The 20898-nt window shown below is 41.7% G+C and overlaps 1 protein-coding gene across 3 annotated transcripts; it reads right to left on the bottom strand.

Moving 5' to 3' along the window:
- Positions 1–8299: 8299 nt before the first annotated feature.
- poldip3 (polymerase (DNA-directed), delta interacting protein 3) lies at positions 8300–20146 on the bottom strand. Of its 3 annotated transcripts, none has more exons than XM_026239823.1 (10): positions 20002–20146; positions 19347–19456; positions 18954–19279; positions 18793–18840; positions 18612–18701; positions 9910–10095; positions 9027–9104; positions 8812–8941; positions 8647–8713; positions 8300–8565 (listed from the first exon to the last, which is right to left on the bottom strand). In XM_026239823.1, the coding sequence occupies exons 1-10, from the start codon at positions 20067–20069 to the stop codon at positions 8370–8372; spliced, it is 1299 nt and encodes a 432-aa protein (XP_026095608.1). In that variant the 5' UTR covers positions 20070–20146; the 3' UTR covers positions 8300–8369. The 3 variants fall into 3 exon arrangements, with proteins under 3 accessions (XP_026095608.1, XP_026095607.1, XP_026095609.1); XM_026239822.1 differs by having other exon boundaries at positions 18793–18843; XM_026239824.1 differs by lacking the exon at positions 18793–18840.
- Between the last annotated feature and the right edge of the window lie 752 nt (positions 20147–20898).

Genomic DNA, 20898 nt, shown 5'->3' on the forward strand with positions numbered 1-20898 from the left:
TATCATACTCTAGATTTAATACTGTCACATGGAATTGATGTTGATAGTGTTGAAATTATTCAGCCAAGTGATGGTATCTCAGATCATTATTTAGTTCTGTGCAAACTTCATATAGCCAAAATTGTAAATTCTATTTCTTGTTACAAGTATCGAAGAACCATCACTTCTACCACAAAAGACTGCTTTTTAAGTTCTCTTCCTGATGTATACAAATTCCTTAGCATATCCAAAACCTCAGAACAACTTAATGATGTAACAGAAACTATGGACTCTCTCTTTTCTAGCACTTTAAATAAAGTTGCTCCTTTACGCTTAAGGAAGGGTAAGGAAAACAGTTTGACACCATGGTATAATGAGCGTACTCGCACCCTAAAGAGAGCAGCCCGAAAAATGGAGCGCAGCTGGAGGAAAACAAAACTAGAGGTATTTCGTATTGCTTGGCGGGAAAGTAACCTATCCTACAGAAAAGCATTAAAAACTGCTAGATCCGATTATTTTTCTTCTCTTTTAGAAGAAAACAAACACAACCCCAAGTTTTTATTCAATACAGTGGCTAAATTAACGAAAAATAAAGCCTCAACAAGTGTTGACATTTCCCAACACCACAACAGTAATGACTTTATGAACTACTTTACTTCTAAAATCGATACTATTAGAGATAAAATTGCAACCATTCAGCCGTCAGCTACAGTATCACATCAGACAGTGCACTATAGACCCCCTGAGGAACAGTTCCACTAATTCTCTACTATAGGAGAGGAAGAATTGTATAAACTTGTTAAATCATCTAAACCAACAACATGTTAGACCCTATACCAGGGATCCTCAGATCTGGACCTCGAGATCCACTTTCCTGGAGAGTTTAGCGCTAACCCTAATCAAACACACCTGAGCATGCTAATCAGTGTCCATCAATGTCTCTGGGATCATTCGAAAATGGCAGACAGGTGACTTTAATCAGGGTTGGAGCAAAACTCTGCAGTGCATTGGACCTCCAAGGTAAGATTTGAGGAAGGGGGCCCTATACCATCTAAACTCCTAAACGATGTGCTTCCAGAAGTCATAGATCCTCTTCTGACCATTATTAATTCCTCACTGTCATTAAGATATGCCCCAAAACCTTCAAACTGGCTGTTATTAAGCCTCTCATCAAAAAACCAAAACTTGACCCCAAAGAACTAGTTAATTATAGACCAATCTCGAATCTCTCTTTTCTGTCCAAGATACTAGAAAAGGTGGTATCCTCACAATTATATTCCTTCTTAGAGAAAAATGGTATATGTGAGGATTTCCAGTCAGGATTTAGACCGTATCATAGTACTGAAACTGCTCTCCTTAGAGTTACAAATTATCTGCTCTCATCATCTGATCGTGGGTGTAGCTCTCTATTAGTTTTATTGGATCTTAGTGCTGCGTTTGACACAATTGACCACAACATTCTTTTGCATAGACTTGAACACTTTGTTGGCATCAGTGGAAGTGCATTAGCATGGTTTAAATCGTACTTATATGATGCCATCAATTCGTAGCAGTGAATGAAGATGTATCATATCGATCACAAGTGCAGTATGGAGTACCTCAAGGCTCAGTACTAGGGCCGCTTCTCTTCACGCTTTATATGTTCCCCTTGGGATATATCATCAGGAAACATGGTGTTAGCTTTCACTGTTATGCTGATGATACCCAGCTCTATATTTCCTCGCAGCCCGGTGAAACACACCAATTTGAAAAACTAATGGAATGCATAGTCGATATAAAAAACTGGATGACGAGTAATTTCTTACTGCTAAATTCTGAAAAAACAGAGGTGTTAATTATAGGACCTAAAAACTCTGCTTGTAATAACCTATAACACTGTCTTAGACTTAATGGTTGCTCTGTCAATTCTTCGTCATCAGTTAGGAACCTAGGTGTGCTACTTGATCGCAATCTTTCCTTAGAAAGCCAGGTTTCTAGCATTTGTAAAACTGCATTTTTCCATCTCAAAAATATATCTAAATTACGGCCTATGCTCTCAATATCAAATGCAGAAATGTTAATCCATGCATTTATGACCTCAAGGTTAGAGTATTGTAATGCTTTATTGGGTGGTTGTTCTGCATGCTTGGTAAGCAAACTACAGCTAGTCCAAAATGCAGCAGCAAGAGTTCTTACTAGAACCAGGAAGTATGCCCATATTAGCCCGGTCCTGTCCACACTGCACTGGCTCCCTATCAAACATCATATAGATTTTAAAATATTGCTTATTACTTATAAAGCCCTGAATGGTTTAGCACCTCAGTATTTGAATGAGTTCCTTTTAAATTATGATCCTCTACGTCCGCTACGTTCCCAAAACTCAGGCAATTTGATAATACCTAGAATATCAAAATCAACTGCGGGCGGCAGATCCTTTTCCTATTTGGCGCCTAAACTCTGGAATAACCTAACTAACATTGTTCGGGAGGCAGACACACTCTTGCAGTTTAAATCTAGATTAAAGACCCATCTCTTTAACTTGGCTTACACATAACATAGTAATATGCTTTTAATATCCAAATCCGTTAAAGGATTTTTAGGCTGCATTAATTAGGTAAACCGGAACTGGAAACACTTCACATAACACCCTATGTACTTGCTATATCATTAGAAGAATGGCATATATGCTAATATTAGTCTGTTTCTCTCTTGTTCCGAGGTCACCGTGGCCACGAGATCCAGTACGTATCCAGACCAGATGGTGGATCAGCACCTAGAAAGGACCTCTACTGCCCTGAAAGACAGCGGAGACCAGGACAACTAGAGCCCCAGATACAGATCCCCGGTAAAGACCTTGTCTCAGAGGAGCACCAGGACAAGACCACAGGAAACAGATGATTCTTCTGCACAATCTGACTTTGCTGCAGTCTGGAATTGAACTACTGGTTTCTCTCTGGTCAGAGGAGAACTGACCCCCAACTGAGCCTGGTTTCTCCCAAGGTTTTTTTCTCCATTCTGTCACCGATGGAGTTTCGGTTCCTTGCCGCTGTCGCCTCTGTCTTGCTTAGTTGGGGTCACTTCATCTACAGCAATATCGTTGACTTGATTGCAAATAAATGCACAGACACTATTTAACTGAACAGAGATGACATCACTGTAGCGCCGCCGCTCCCACCACACGCATCACGCACTGTGCATAGGGCACCAAGTGCTGAGGGTGCACCAAAAATAGCCTTTTTTATTCCGGTATTATTTCATTAGCCTATAGAAATATTAGCCACAATTTAGCCATGTATATGTAACAAAAAAAGGGGGAACAAGAAAGATATTTAACAGTGGTGGACAGTAACGGAGTTTACTTCGTTACTGTACTTAAGTAAATTTTTCAAGGAACCTATCTGTTCTTTACTGGAGTAGAACATTTTGAGTAACTTTTAATTTTACTTCACTGAATTCCAAAGCATAAGATCGTACTTTTAACTTCACTACATTTCATAAAACATATCGTTACTCCCTATAATATATCACATGCTCTGACACGCAGAAGCGGTGACTGATTCATCATGAACGAACTGAGTCTTTTCAAAATAAACTTTTAAATCGCAAATCGCACCAAATGATTCGTTTAGAAATTAGAATGATCCGATTGCAGCTGTTCTGGAGTCGACCACTCGCTGATTCAAATGAACCGTTTAGTGCGAGTCTCCAGAAGTAAGAACCGGGAGATCTTGTGAGCGCGCGTGCCTCTGATGTTACTAAAAGTAAGTTATTAATGTCAAAATTGCCGTAATATTAACAGTTTTATTAAAATGCTACCATGTCCCATGTGACGTCTGTTTTTATATTGATTATCAACAGTAACGTTATATTGTTTGGATTGACTAGAGTAGACAGACATGAATGTTTAACAGTACTGAAAATAAGTTAATATTGCTAGCTGATGCTAACTTGAGGTAATTTTTATAAATAATGTCCAAATATTTTTATTCAACCACCTATATATATATATATATATAGCCTATATATATATATATATATATATATATATATATATATATATATATATATATATACAAAAAAAATATCTTGACTCCATATAATGGTTATTATGGAAAAAATCCCGGGTATTTTGAGAAGTAGGATTATAAAAAAAAAATGTGTTAATATAAAATTAAATTAAGCAGCCTATATAAAATTGCAAACATCTATCTTTCAGTACTTTTTGAGTAAAATTGAAAAAGGAGTACTTTAACCTTTGCTGGAGTAATATTTTACTTTACGTATCTGTACTTTTACTCAAGTACTTGATTTGTGTACTTCGTCCACCACTGATATTTAATAATTGCTCTAGTCTAGTCTAGAAAGTGCACCCCCACCCACCCCACCCCGTGCCGGATGGTCCATTCCGGTTGTTGGCGTGGGCGAACGTTTTTTTTTTCTTTTTTCTCGGGGTCGGGGTGGGGGGCATCATAAAGGCATTATGCTTAGGGCACCAAAATCGCTAGCAGCGGCACTGCATAACTGAATTCAATGATGAACTGCCTTTAACTATCATTTTACATTATTGACACACTGTTTTCCTAATGAATGTTGTTCAGTGCTTTGACGCAATGTATTTTGTTTAAAGCGCTATATAAATAAAGGTGACTTTGACTTTGACATCACTTCTAAACTGGTTAGGACAACAGTCGTTTCTAGCCTTGATGCTGCCAGAGGTTTCTGGTAGATAGTGTTTGACGAAACCAGCAAGATGTTGACTACTTTCATAATCCCCTTCAAGAGGCAGTGCTTTTGTTGCTTGCCATTCGGTATAACTAGTGCTCCAAAGATATTTCAGAAACTCATGATTGAGCAGCTTCGGAGCATCAAGGGAGTATGCTGCAACATGGACAACATCTTGTTTTACAGTCATACATGTGAAGTACATGACCATAGACTTGAAGTTTATGCATTTTGGTCAGAAGGAAATATGGGTTTTATGGGACATTGTTGTCAAATTAAGAGGTAACTTGTCAATTTAATAATTTTTGATTCATGCGCCTTTGAACTTGGAAACAGTGCATTAACATGAGCAACACAAACACAGACGCTGCCTTTAGGTTAATTTTGTCATGTGACAAGATGTTAAAGACCCTTTTCTCATCAAAAAGTGTTTACAAACAGATATTTGTGACATTTGAAGTATCGATATAGAATTTATGCTCTAAAGTTAAACAGAAAAAGATTGTGTCGACACATAAGAAACGTTGTATTTTTTTTTAGCAATGACTGGTGAGTATCCAACACAAATGAGAGTTCAATGAATCTTAGTTGTGTCCAGATAATTGGTTCTTTTGCAAGTTTTCAACCTGGAAACAAAGATACTGTGGTGCCAAACCCCTCACAAAAAAAAGAAAGACATCATGTTTACAGCTGTAATGACATGGGCTTATCAGCATCGACTGAACGCTGGATTTTCAAAAGTTTGTGACATATTTTAAAATAGCGGCATAGAATCTTTAAAATATGTCCAAGAGTTTTACACACCGGTCTGTTATTGTGACGACATTTCCATGCCTTAAAATAAGATGATGAATGAATCAAACTGTGATTGGTTGTTTGACATGTCAGTCAAGCAGCCTCATGGGCGGGGCTTGGCCAATGAAAGCTGCCATGAAGTCTGAAGTTTTGGCTGCACAAGACTAGATTAGGGTTAATGTTAGAGCTAAACTCTGCAGGACATCGGCACTCCAGGACTGACATTGCCTGTTATAGATAATTATTAAAAAGAAAAACTTACCCAGGGATTGCTTGATGCCTCCATCATGATGCTACATGCTACATTTACAGACCTTGATGAGGTCCCCTAATTAAGCTCCTAATTAGGATGATGCGCTTCAATCTAGTGGCAGTGTATTATCCAGCTGGAGTTCAGGATCAATGTATAGTGAGAGAAACACAAGATTTATTTTGATTCTCGATTCTTGACTCTTATTCTGAATCAAGGACTATTCTGAAAAAATAAGGACTCAGTTCACTTCCAACGACTCCGCATCAGTGTGGAAAGTCTAAAGGAGATCACCAATTACAAGACACCACCCCCCAGCACTGTAGAGAATCAACGACTGGCAGACGATCTGAACGAGTTTTACTGCAGGTTTGAAAGAACACCCATCACCTGCCCTGAACGCCTCCCCACACAACCATTCACACCCTTCACAACTCCTGCAACCAGCCCTGAATGCCTCTCCAAACAAACGTTCAGACCATTAACAGCTCCTGCAACCCATCCTGAACACCTCTCCAATCAAGCACTCTCACCATTCTCACCTCTTGCATCCCCCCTCTCCCCCACACCTGCAATTCAGATCAGCGAGGATGCGGTGCGCCAGGTCTTCCGGAAGCAGAAAAGGAAAAAAGCACCAGGCCCAGATTGTGTTACACCAGCCTGTATGAAATCCTGTGCTGACCAGCTGGCCCCCATCTTCACACAGATCTTCAACAGATCGCTGGAGCTGTGCGAAGTCCCTTCATGCCTCAAACGTTCCACCATCATCCCCATCCCTAAGAAACCCAAAATTACAGGACTAAATGACTACAGGCCTGTGGCTCTAACGTCTGTAGTCATGAAGTCATTTGAGAAACTGGTGCTGGGCCACCTGAAGGACATCACTGGGCCCTTGCTGGATCCTCTTCAGTTTGCCTACAGAGCAAACAGGTCTGTGGACGATGCAGTAAACATTGGACTGCATTATGTTCTGCAACACCTAGACAGACCGGGGACTTATGTGAGGATCCTGTTTGTGGACTTCAGCTTGGCCTTCAACACGATCATCCCAAACCTCCTCCTGCCCACACTAAATCAGCTCTCCGTGCCCACCTCAGTCTGTCAGTGGATCAACAGCTTCCTGACAGACAGGCAGCAGCTAGTGAGGTTGGGAAAATACACATCCAGCACCCGTACAATCAGCACCGGAGCTCCCCAGGGCTGTGTCCTCTCCCCACTGCTCTTCTCCCTGTACACTAATGATTGCACGTCTAAGGACCCCTCTGTCAAGCTCCTGAAGTTTGCAGATGACACCACAGTCATCGGCCTCATTCAGGACGGTGACGAGTCTGCTTACAGACAGGAGGTAAAAGAGCTGGCTGTCTGGTGCAGTCTCAACAACCTGGAGCTTAACACGCTCAAAACAGTGGAGATGATCGTGGACTTCAGGAGAGACCCCCCTGCACTCTCCCCACTCACCATCATGAACAGCACTGTGACTGCAGTGGAGTCATTCAGGTTCCTGGGCACCACCATCTCTCAGGACCTGAAGTGGGACAATCACATTGACTCCATTGTAAAAAAGGCCCAGCAGAGGTTGTACTTCCTTCGCCATCTGAGGAAGTTTAACCTGCCACAGGAGCTGCTGAAACAGTTCTACTCCACCATCATTGAATCCATCCTCTGTACTTCAGTAACTGTCTGGTTCAGCTCAGCTTCTAAATCTGACCTCAGAAGACTACAGAGGGTAGTCCGGACTGCTGAGCGAATCATCGGTTCAACTCTCCCATCTATTCAAGAACTGTACTTATCCAGAGTGAGAAAAAGGGCTGTCAAAATCACTCTGGACCCCTCACATCCAGCACACTCCCTCTTTGAACTGTTGCCATCTGGTCGACGCTACAGAGCACTGAGCACTAGAACGACCAGACACAGGACCAGTTTCTTCCCTCAGGCAATCCATCTTATGAACAGCTGACAATAACGGCGAACACACTACACTTATTTATATACACTTATTTATCTAACACACATATTTAGCGTACACTTACATTTTTTGCACATAATATACATGTACATACATAACTGCATTTTGTAATATACCTGCCTACAATTGTCATTTGTATATTGTCATTCACTGTCTACATATTTGTATTTTTATTCTTTTATTATGTGTTTTATGTTCTGTCGCTGTCATTCTGTTGCACTGCGGAGCTTCTGTCACGAAAACAAATTCCTCGTATGTGTAAACATACCTGGCAATAAAAGCTCATTCTGATTCTGATTCTTAATTAATTTTCTATGTGGCTGTTAAGAACTTAAATTCAAATAAATCAACAAACAAAACTACTTTTTATTGCAAGTCTTGTCGTTTTATTAAGATGGCAAAAAGTCACTGGAAATCTATTTATTTAGACCTCATGAGCATCTAATTTGTTGTTTTTGAGTTTCTTCTGCTCACCAAAACTGCATTTATTTCTCAAAACCACAGTAAGAAATGGTCACTTTTCATCAGTTTAATGCATCAGCTGTGAATGCTAGTGTAAATGTGACCGTCAACAGAAGGAAAGCGAGGAATAACGAGAGACACACGGCTGATTATAAAGAAGGATCTTTACTGAAGAAAAGAGAGAGTTAAAAGTGAAGCAGTGTGGACGCTCAGGCGTCAGATCTTGATGCGGAAGGCGGTGGAGTGAGGGTCTCTGGTCTCTGCTCCGCTGGAGCCGCTCTGACCGGACGACTTGAACAGAGCCTTCAGGACGGTCTGAGGATCCACCTCCGGCCCTGGAGACGTCTTGGAGCCCGAGCGAGACGAGTCCTTCTGCGCTGGAGCCACTGCGCCGGGCGAGTCGCTCAGCCTCCTGACACACACACACAGAGAGAGAGAGAGTCATCTTCTTCATCCTCATCCTCATCATCACACTGATGGAGGGGCGACTCACAGGAGGATGGGCTGCTCTGACGTGATCACGCTGCCCTGCATGTGCAGGTTACACTTCATCGGCTGACCTGGAACACACACACACACACACACACAGATCAGTGTAGCTGATACAGGCACATTTACTTCAGTGTTGTACTGAAGAAGGTGAGTGTGTGTGTCTCACCGTCCAGACAGCGGTTGTTGTACTTCCTGTAAGCGCTGACTGCATCCTCCTTACGCACAAACACCACCTCAGCCACGCCAGCCTTCACCAGCCGAGCCCGCTTCAGCGCCCCGCACACACAGAACAGCTCCTGCACACACACACAGATTAAACACACACACACACACACTCAGTGAGACGAGCGAGTGTGTGACGAGCCGCAGGCCTGAACTCACCACTATATCCTCCTCCGTCACTCGAGGGTGAAGGTTGTTGACCGTGATCTTTGTGCCCTCCAGAGGACTGGAGACAGGCTGACACACACACACACACACACACACACACACACACACACACACACACACAGGTTAGCTGTACAGGTCTGATTGGTGTGGAGTGAGAGGAGCTAAAGACACGTTTATAGTCCTGATAATGACTCATTGTGTTGTATTGTGTGTGTGTACCTGTGCAGTTTTGTGCATGTACCTGTGCAGGTGTGTGTGTGTGTGTGTGTGTGTGTGCGTACCTGTGCAGGTGTGTGTGTGTACCTGTGCAGGTGTGTGTGTGTACGTGTGTGTGTGTAGGTGTGTGTGTGTAGGTGTGTGTGTGTGTACCTGTGCAGGTGTGTGTGTGTGTGTGTGTGTGTGTGTACCTGTGCAGGTGTGTGTGTGTGTGTGTGTGTGTGGTGTACCCGTGCAGGTGTGTGTGTGTGTACCCGTGCAGGTGTGTGTGTGTGTACCTGTGCAGGTGTGTGTGTGTGTACCTGTGCAGGTGTGTGTGTGTACCTGTGCAGGTGTGTGTGTGTACCTGTGCAGGTGTGTGTGTGTGTGTGTGTACCTGTGCAGGTGCGAGTATATAGCTGTGCAGGTGTGTGTGCATGTACCTGTGCAGGTGTGTGTGTGTGTGTGTGTACCTGTGCAGGTGCGAGTATATAGCTGTGCAGGTGTGTGTGCATGTACCTGTGCAGGTGTGTGTGTGTGGGTGTGTGTGTGTGTGTGCGTGTACCTGTGCAGGTGTGTGTGTGTGGGTGTGTGTGTGTGTACCTGTGCAGGTGTGTGTACCTGTGCAGGTGTGTGTGTGTGTGTACCTGTGCAGGTGTGTGTGTGTGTGTGTGTGTACCTGGGCAGGTGTGTGTGTGGGGCCGCTGGTGTCTCTGCTGGTCTGGTGTGTGCTGACGGTGGTTCTGCAGACAGGCTGCAGACTCTGTGTGGGGGGGCGAGCGGGTGGCACTGAGACTGAAGGAGGAGTGTAAGAGTCGTTCTTCACCACCTTAGTGATGGGAGTCGAGAGAGAGATGGGCCCCGCCTACAGAGAGAGAGAGAGAGAGAGAGAGAGAGAGAGAAGGAGAGAGAGAGAGAGAGAGAGAGAGAGAGAGAGAGAGAGAAGGAGAGAGAGAGAGAGAGAGAGAGAGAGAGAGAAAATCAGATGAGAGCAACTCAAAGGGCCACAGCACTGCCACAGAGAGAAGATCTCTCAAACTGAGACACTTCCAGACCGAGAGCTGTCTGAAGATACTCACAGACTAAACCTCACAGAAACAGAGGAGAAACAGAGGAGAAGAGCACACATCAAGCAGCAACAAATAACCAACGATCAGTAATATTTACATCAGGAAGAATATATGGAATGTTTTTTTTCTCTGGCAATGTCAATGAGGATGCTCATTCTGATCTTCTTGTACTGTTTGTGCACATATTTGGATCAGTCTTTTAATATAGTGGACATATAGTTCACAGAAACTCTCAAAAACAAACAAAGAGACAGTTTTTTCAGTTATCTGTTTACATTCTAGAATCAGCAATGGCCGCTGCAGCACATAGGCCCCGCCCCTTTGTGTCCCTCAGAAGAGCTCAGAGCATTCGAGACAGCTCCACAGACAGAAACAGATCAAGGACAGTCCTGAAACACTGTTTGCTGACTCTGACCGCAGTTCAATGACCAACCTGCTCTTCTACACCGAGAACATCTCCTCATGGCATACTGCTTTCTGCCAACACTTCACCTTCACCACAAAGAGAGGCATCTGCAAAGGCAGACAGATCCTGGTATTCGAAGATGCTGAAGGAAATGAGGAATCAAGAATTTTATCTCTGAACTTATACCACAACGGCACTGTCATGATCCAAGGCTCAGAGCCTGCCCTCCGAGCATTTTCAGCTGACTTTTTACAAATTAAACAGCAGACATGTCTTAATACAAGTCTCGTACAAGACCATACAGATATGAACACAAACTCTTCTCCCGTAAAAGACACACAGAAGAAGACAACTGCAACAGCCTTAACTCAATCTCCCATGTCAAAAATGAAGGAGAAATGTTCACTTCTGGAAATCGATATGGTGGATCTAAGAGAATTAATCATGTCCAATTTGAAAGACAACAGCGACTTGGAGCAGCTTACAAAGGACATGATGAATTTAAAACAAGAGACAGAATATCTGCTGAGAAACAAAGAGCAGATGTCAAAGGAACTTCACCAAGCCAGAGAAGAGCTGAAGGAACTCAAATCAACTTTCAGAAGACAAATCACAGAAATTAAAACAGAAATGCAGGAAGAACTGTCTGTCTTGAAATCTGAACTTCGAAAGAAAGATGAACTTATAAACAACTGCTTCATGATTTATCTCCCAAAGGATCCGATGCTAAACACTTGACCGGTCTGGACGGTCAGCAATCATCTGCAGTGGACGAGCCTCAGTCTTCATCAGCTCCTCACAACTCCAGCCAAGCAGAAGCCCTTCTTCTCATCGACTCCAACGGGAAATACATCAACCAGAAACTCTTGTTTCCACACATGAAAGCACAGAAAATGTGGTGCCCGGACACTAGCGAGGCTAATCCAGTCTGTCCTGCCACAGAGTAATCTCTATCTTCCTCCTCATGATTCTCCCTACTACCAAGAAGAGAGCTTTCTCCAGCTGCAAAGAGACGTCCTGCACTTTCAGGCCAAAGGAAGTGTTCTTGTATGTGGTGACCTAAACGCAAGGACTGGGAGAGAAATTGATTATGTAAACACCACAGATAATGCTCACATTTTTGGGGACATTGTATCTCAGTCAACACCAGTCATTACTCCGAGAACCAGTTATGACAATGTCATCAACATAAATGGGAAGCAGATGTTAAAGCTTTGTAAAAGTCTAGGGCTGTTTATCATAAATGGCAGAACCAGGGGTGATTCTTTTGGTAGATTCACCTATTGCTCCACATTAGGAGCCAGCGTAGTTGATTACTCAATTACAGTCAGACCTCAACTTCCCATTTCTGACCACTGTCAAACAGTCCTTTACCTGAAACAGTCCTGTGACAGGGTCAGATCTCCCCTCAAACATGAAAACCTCTTCCCCTTAAAACCAAAACTCAACTGGAACCAATCTAACGCTGAACAATTCAAAGAAAACATGAGCAGCTCTGTAATACTAAAAATACTGGATGACTTTTTGTCCTCAGATTTCACTCCAGATACTAATGGAATAAACTCAGCAACATCCAAACTTAATTACATATTTCAAACTTTGGCCACTATATCTAACATTAAACAACCAAACAAACATAGAATAAACAAACCAAAAATTAAAAAGAATATGTGGTTTGATAATGATTGCAAATGTCTCAGAAAAGACCTTCGACGATCCGGCCAATCAGACGCTACGCCTCGCCTACTCCAGCTGCTTAAAAAATTATAAAAAACTCATTTGTAACAAAAGAGATCAATATTATGAAGCTAAAATTGATGAAATCGATCAATCAATAGACCAAAACAGTTTCTGGAATCTCTTTAAAAACTTCCCAAATCAGACCCATTCCTCCAGAGCGGCACAGTCTGGAGCTCTTACTTTAAAACTCTTTACCAAACACTAGAAGCAGACCTCAACCAGCCCCAAACTAAAACACAGAGAAAACTAGACCATCTAAAGAAAACCATCAAAAATTACCAAAATCCACTGGACATGATTATAACAACATCAGAAATATCAGAGCACATTAAACAGCTCAAATTAAAGAAGGCATGTGGACAGGACAACATCAGAAACTCAGCAGTCCTTCCATAACTCAAGCTCTGGCTAAATTATTCAATCTGATCTCAGGGTCTGGTGCAGGGATTCCCAAAGTGTGGTGCGCGCACCCCCAGGGGTACGCGAGCTGCCACCAGGGGGTGCACGAGAGGAAAAATGTAATGGCGGTCTGTTTTTTTGAAGTGGGATTTTCCATACAATAAAAACATGAACAGTAAACATTTCCTTTGTAATAGCTTTTATTTTAAATAAAAAAACTATAATTTATTAGTTTTCGACTCTTATGTACTGCAGGCTAATATGCGTGCCAACTCGTTTCATTCATTCCATAACATATAGTATTATAAATATGCTTAACTGTCTGAAATCAGGAAAACTGTCAAGTTGGATATCTTATGATAAAGTTGTTAGTCATGAGGAGAGGGGCCAAGAGAGAGTAAGGATTTGGAGGAAACATAGACGAGAGTGTGGATCGTCTGTAACTTCATTGCAATTGAATTCAATGTACTGTCGTTCTAATTTCCATAACCTTTTTTTCCACTGGGCCGCACTATGGTCCAAGTGCAAGCAGATTACACAGGTTCGAGTAGCAATGGGCTTCTTCACACTGCCTCCACATGTGCAATTGTGCTTTTGAAGCCTACTGACCACGCGCACCTGTCCAGGCAGTCATAAAAAAAATCGGAGGTACGCGTTCGTCCTCTCAGAGCCTCCGCACACACTCTTCCAAATGACGATGTTAACGTCACGCCTACTTAGCGGTCCATAATGGTCTCTCTGCAGCTATATACACCATATATTACATAGCAATCATCCTTAATTGAAGAAATGTCCCAAAACATCTCTGGAGAGAACCTCATATTATTAAATTTGAATGTACATTTGTGAACCCACATTTTCTGCATTTTCCATTTGCCTGAACTTTAAATAAAATGCGGGGCAAACCGAAAATCCAGCACTCTCCTTCACTACTGATAATGCAACTATTATTTTTTCTATGTGTTCATTCGCTGGCATTTTTCACATTCCTTTTTTTTTTTCTCCCTTAAAAAACAAAATTGTCCATTCTGATGCTCAATTTTAACGAACTAATGGCTGTTGATGACTATTTGAATTGAATTCTGCCAAAGTGGGCAAATGTTATGCGAGTAGGTCAGCTCATGTCTGAAAATAATGATACACAAAATAATTTAACATAAAAAATATTAGGCTATAGCTTATATTTCTTAAGTACATTTTTAAATTAATGTAAAAACAATAATAATAATAGTAAAAAAAAAATAATAATCATTGTGTTCAGCATGCTGGGCCGCATTTGAATTGGTGACGGGCCGCGGGTTGAGATGATGCTGCTGCTAGCTCCATGGTCATTTAATAGGCCTAGCATATTGCTGCAATGTTTCTTTTACCCGGCTGCAAATAACAGTGCTTTCTGTTACTGAGCCTGTCTCTCTCACTCGTCCTCTTAAAAGTGGAAGCTTGTGCGTAGCTTTGTTGCAATGTATTGAAACTTTGTTGATGTTTTTATTGTCATGCATGTTCTGGTTATTTGCGCACTATTAAACATGATTCTTTATATGGCGATAAAATACAGCTTTGTTGCGGTTTTTTTTTATGTTGGGATTGGGGGTGCACCAACCCGGGTTGGGACATAGAAGGGGGTGCGCAGGAAAAAAAGTTTGGGAACCGCTGGTCTGGTGACTTCCCTGAGGCCTGGTCTGAAGGACTGATCACACCCATATATAAGAACGGAGATAAACTGGATCCCAGTAATTACCGTGGCATCTGTGTGGGCAGTAGTCTAGCTAAGCTCTTCTGTAATATAATAAACAGACGCATAGTGACACAACATCCTAAATAAATCACAAATTGGCTTTTTACCAAAACAACGTACATCTGACCACATCTATTCTCTCCACACTCTAATTAACAAAAATCTAAAGGACAAACAAAGAAAAATATTTACATGTTTCATTGATTTTAAAAAAGCTTTCGATTCTATTTGGCATGACGGTTTATTGTACAAATTATTACAAATTGGCATCAGTGGAAGAACATTGGATATTATAGAATCCATGTATAAGAACGGTCAAGATTGGGAATCTGAGAACAGAGTTTTTCCAGCAGGGTCGTGGAGTGAGGAGCACAGCAGCAGCTACACTTACCTGGGCATCCAGATCTCAGCATCAGGGGTTAGAAAAAAAGAGCTGTTCAGTTCTATCATCCTCTAAACACACTCGTGCTTCAACTGATGAAGGACACACAGACTGAGTCTGACTCCAATCACAACTAGGGATGGGCATTTTGGGAAATTTCTCATTTCGATCATCGATAGGTTTCAAAAACCATTAATCGATTAATTGGAACAGATGTTGCAGGAACAGCCAGGCACCACTGAACAAGTAAACCTTCTCTGTCCCTGAAACTAACGCAGCAAATCTTTCACCACCATTTCAGCGAATAGCTTTGTCGTCTTCTCGGTTCTGCCTGCGTTGCATTTAGGTCTTACGGCAGGAGATTCAATGCTCGTCTGAGTTGCCGCTCTGTTATCGCCAGATATTTTATGTACACATTTTAGTGTGAAAAGCTTGGCGCTGCACAGCTTACCCTGAACTGTATTTTCATCGTTCTTCTCAAAGGGAAGCCAGTCATCACTATGTGACTTTGAGGCCATGATTATGTCTTCTCTTTTGAGGCATCAAGTGGAAAGCTAAATAATAATTCTGATCATCGTTTATGTGATCGATCATCGCTGTCGCGGTCGAGTACTCGATCACTGTTGCACATCGCTAATCACAACCCCAACATTCAGAAACTAACTGACACAAATCTGAAGTATAATTATGATGAAAAATTAAAAAATGAATTTGAGCTCCAAACCAAACTCCAGTGTTATTCGGCCCTAAACAGAACCACAAAACTGGCAAACTACTTATCACTCAAGCAATTAAAAGAAAGACAAATCCTTTCCAAATATCGACTCGGTGATCATGATTTGGAAATAGAGATTGGTCGACATAAAAGATCCTGGCTCCCGAGAGAAGAGCGCCTGTGCAAACACTGTGAGCTGAATCAAACCGAGGATGAGAAACACTTCCTTCTGGTCTGTCCCAAATACAGCACTGCAAGAGAAACATTCTTCCCACAGTTTGAAGCGTTGAATCCTTCATTCTTGTCTCTAAATGACTCAGAGAAACTACTCTATATACTTGGAGAGAATGAGACGGCAATGACACTAGCTGCTAAATATTTATACACCTACACACCATACGAAAGGGGTAATTGATTGTATTCAACTGTTTTATTTGATATTCTTGATTGTATATAATTACTATTATTAATATTAGAAATATTTTCTGCTGATGCTATTTTTATTGTATTGTATTTTACTGTAATCATTTACAATAAAGCAAAAACTGATTTATGGCCGGTCAACTGATCCCTAATATTTACAAATCATTTATATCCTAAATGTCCTAAACCAGCGGCATAACGAGATGTAAATATAGACTAGAAATACGTGTCCCCTTGCTCTGTCCTCCGTCCATGACACGGACTCACTGCAGTTTGATCTGAACAGCTCTGAACACCAGCGGATGTCAGATGCATGATGGGATAGTGTTAACAAGTCACAATATACTAGAATACAGTAATTAGGTAATAACATTACTGCTTTTATGATCATCTCGTCTCAGTTGTAGATTTGACTGATAAATGAGAAAGAACTATATTAACTCTATTGATTCTATTGCTCTAGACAGTAATCTATTTTCCATTTCTGAAGTGATCATCTTTTGACTCCCGGACAGAGGCACCTTGCTTAAAACTAAAAACTGATGAATAAATAAAAAGGGTTTTAGGAGATATGAGAGTTAATAATAGATTTAACAAAGAAAAAAGTGAGTGCTTGGTTTCAGAAAACAAATACAGCTCGTAAAAAATGATATGATGAAAACATTAATTCATAGAAATAATCTAAGCAATTAAAACATTTTTTATTCTAGATTTAACTTGAATTTCAGTATCAAACGGACTTTAAAATCTCAAGGAGTTTATAAGCTGAAGTGCTCAAATGTGACCGCGCATGTTAAACAGCCTAATGAGCTAAGACCTTGATAGCATGTTAGCATAAAACTAGCATTACAATTGGATTCCTGTATAAACGTGACAGCAACCTTTATATCAAACATTTGTAAAGCGTCCACAGCGGACCATCATGGGAGGCAGATTGAGCACGAAGTGATTTTCAGATGCAAGGGAAAACAAACATACACTGGAACATAGTTAACAGATAGCATAGATTAGCACAGACTACGCTCCTGAGTATATCATGGCATTTTTAACACACAGGAACACACTGTAACTGATTCATCGCTGCTAAACAATAAATTACGTTTGTGAGAGTTGTATTTCATTACATTTAGAAATAATAACGGCTGGCATAATAATGTTATTAGGGATGCACCGGTTGACCGGCCATAAAACAGGTACATTATACGCGATCGGTTCTTGGTCTTTTTTCGGCTGATTTTTCCAGAAGTGCGTCTGCGTGCACAGACGACAGTGTAATCATTCACTATCATCTCGTTCGTGAGGAAGTATTTCTAAATCTGTGCGCAGGATCAGCGCTGGAAGTGTTACACATCTGAGGCACAGAGAACAGGAAGTGAACGGCTGACTGCACAAAATAAGAGTCCCTTCCTGCTCACTGAACCTGTGTGAGTGCAGCAGAGACGTGAAGAGACGTTCAGATCAGCTCCTCGTGTGCGGGATGAGAAACTACAGACTAAACTGGGACAAAACTGACATGCTTTTTAGTGAAGTATAACTTGCAAACACGTTTGAGAAGCCAGAAGTAAACGTCAGTTCTGTATAGGATTATTTTTGTATATATATATATATATATATATATATATATATATATATATATATATATATATATATATATATATATATATATATATGTTATGATGAGTAGACTGTAGCCTAAGACTTTCCTTTTTCTTTCATTCTACAATAACATTTATTTTACAGCCCGTCCTGGTGTTAGTGTCAAATGATTTTAACACGCCACGGCCTGCAGTATCACCCATTCTGGGTGTCTACCTACTATATATTATCCTGGTGATACCAGACTCCGCTACTTCACTCTGCTTCGTAGACAGAGTCTGGAATGGCATAATAGAGAAGTGTTTTCTCTCTCGCTAGGGGGCGCTTGTCTGAAGTTTAAAATCATTGGTTACCCGTAAGCCAATCAGATACGTTTAGTTATGACATATGTTATGCGCCTGTGCAGCGGCATCGAAGCACAGACATCATGCATCGAACTCAAATCTATGATTGAACTTCCACTGTAAACCTGTTGTAAACACTCTTCTTGTTCTGGCTTCAGTTTGAAAAAGAGTTGAATGTTCTCCATAACAGAGCGCATCCCGTGTCTCGTTTCCCATTTCCGCGATTGTTTCGGTGTTCGATTTCTCTAACCTACAATGTAAAACTCTGCGCTTTGCATCTACATCACTGCTCTCAGCCCGTCCTCTGCTCGTTGATTGGCTCGGCTGTTTCCAGACCGGTGGCAAACAGAAAGCTCTCACGCTGTATCAGACTGAGTACAGAAGAGAAATGAAATTGAGCGGAAGTAGGAAGTCTGACGTAGTCAAGCTAACTATACATATCTCTCTCTCAGAAATGTTGTCAGAGGAGCAGCTGACCACTTCCAGAAAACTGAATGGATCTCTTTGGGCTTCTGCTGGATGTACATATGTTCCCTATTCAGATGTGTGTGTGCGTGTGTGTGAGTCTCACCCATGTCTGCAGGTTGCTGGCTGTACTGATCTTCATCTGTTTGTTGGGAATCACAGCTCCATCCTCCTCCTCAGGAGCAGCAGACATGACCTACAGTCAGAAATGATGGGATGTTTCATGATACACACTCATCATGATCATCTGAAGCACTGCTGAGCGTTCAGGAGGACTCGAGTCTCACCGGAGCGGCTCCACTGATGCGGAAACCACTGGTCATTCCCACAGGCCTCTGCTGCGCACACACACACACACACACACACACACACACACACACACACACACACACACAGTCACTGGGGTTCAGAGTCAGAGTCTTGCTATAACTGTCACTCATCTGCTCACCTGGATGGTTTTGGTGATCTTCATAAATGCTGCGCTCTGATTGGATGCCATCGGGACGTTCCTCTTTAAGCTCAACCTATCGCGCGCATCCACTACTGTTGTGACCCCGCCCCCTGGCTGCAGGGCCACGCCCACTCTAGCACTCAGGGTTGTGTTGTTGATGTGAGAGACTCCCGTGGTGCTCGGAGGCGGAGCCTGCTGCTGCTTGCGTGAGTTTATCAGCTGCCGCGCGTCCTGTACGGCTCCGGCTCCGCCCCCTCGACCCTGGATCCGGAGCCGAGCATCCTTCTGTCCCAGCTTCTCTCGCGCATCCTTCACCTGAAACACTGCACAGATAGAGCGATGAACAACACCAGAGTAAACCAGAGCTAGAGCTAACCTCAGGACACTTACCTGCTGCAGCTCCGCCCACTCCCAGCCGCTGCCTGACGTCACCGCTGCCAATCATCTGACGGGCGTCGAAGGACCCGCCCACTGACCCCGCCCCTCGGCCATATATGGGCCTGTAGGAGTTACCAACACATCTAAAATGTTATGAAAGTGTGTGGTTTACGATCTACAAGCAAAATCTTATAAGGGCGATATAACTCTTCTAATTAAATGATATTTACTGTGTTTCGGTAGTGACTTTTGATATTATACAATTTGCATACATACTAACTTTCTGAATAAATAAATCTTTTATGTTTTTCCAACACATGCCCTCATTAAAAGGGAATATTCCGGTCGACAGATCGATCACTGAGGGAACTCGCGTGTTGATAAACAGCTCTAGTTTGTGTAGAAATTAAATTAATGTACGAGGTTTGTTTGTGAAAGCAGCCGCGAAAAGAAACGCACAGGACGCCATAACACACGCGCAACAGCCAATGAGAAGATGAGCGTAAGCGCTGCGCGCGGATCAAACAGCCGTTTTAACCAATCAGCGGCGAGAGAAGACGGGACATCGAGCTTAGCACCAAGAGCTACTCGACCGTGTTTAAAACGACTGAATAAAACGCCTCAGCGGTTTAAACGAATGCCGTTCCGAGTGTCTGAACAGATGTACCTCTTACTGACTCCTCTGGCGTTAAAACTGCGTTGACGAATCACTTCATCCAGAGATAGATCCGCCATATCTGCGCTTGTGTGTGGATTGGATTATCTGAGTGGAACACAGCGCGCATGCGCTACATACTTATGGGCGGATCAAAGCGGTGCGTGACGGAAAGCGGAAAGGGTCAAAATACACGCGGAACACGAGAAAACGCGAGATCTTATTTATTCACGACATATATATATATATATATATATATATATATATATATATATATATATATATATATATATATATATATATATATATATATATATATAAACAACATTAACAAACATTTGAACTATTTCCGAAGTACCTATAAAACTTAAGTTTTCTTTTTATATTCATTATGTCAATGAATGTGACAAAAGCAAAACATTATATCAATGACGAAAGAAATCTAAATCAAAACAAGCAGGTTTGAATGTTTGGCACAGTTTACACCGAACTCGAATCTAATCTGGAATAACGAGACTCTACTGTACAAACACAGGTCTCTACATCTCTTACTTTACTGAGCTCCTGACGCTCAGTGCATCTTTACAAAACACTCTTTTTCATCATCTAAATGATAAAAAATTAAGAATGTAAAATGTTAATTCAGTAAGAGACAGATTACATATGAATATCCGTATCTTTTATAGATTAGTTGTGTATTATTTACAAATAATAAAGTTCTTAAAAGGAAAGTTCACCCAAAAATGCAAATATACATGCCATTCCAAACCTACTTTGGAACATGAAAAACAAGATAATCAGAGAAATTCAAGATATTTTTGTCCAGACAGTAGAAATCAAAGGTTTAAGCTAAATGTTTTGGTAACATTCTAGTTAACCCATTTGTGCCCAATCTTTCTGAATGGTTTC

This window comes from Carassius auratus, linkage group LG28B (genome assembly GCF_003368295.1).
Source record: "Carassius auratus strain Wakin linkage group LG28B, ASM336829v1, whole genome shotgun sequence".
In the NCBI taxonomy this organism is placed as follows: domain Eukaryota; kingdom Metazoa; phylum Chordata; class Actinopteri; order Cypriniformes; family Cyprinidae; genus Carassius; species Carassius auratus.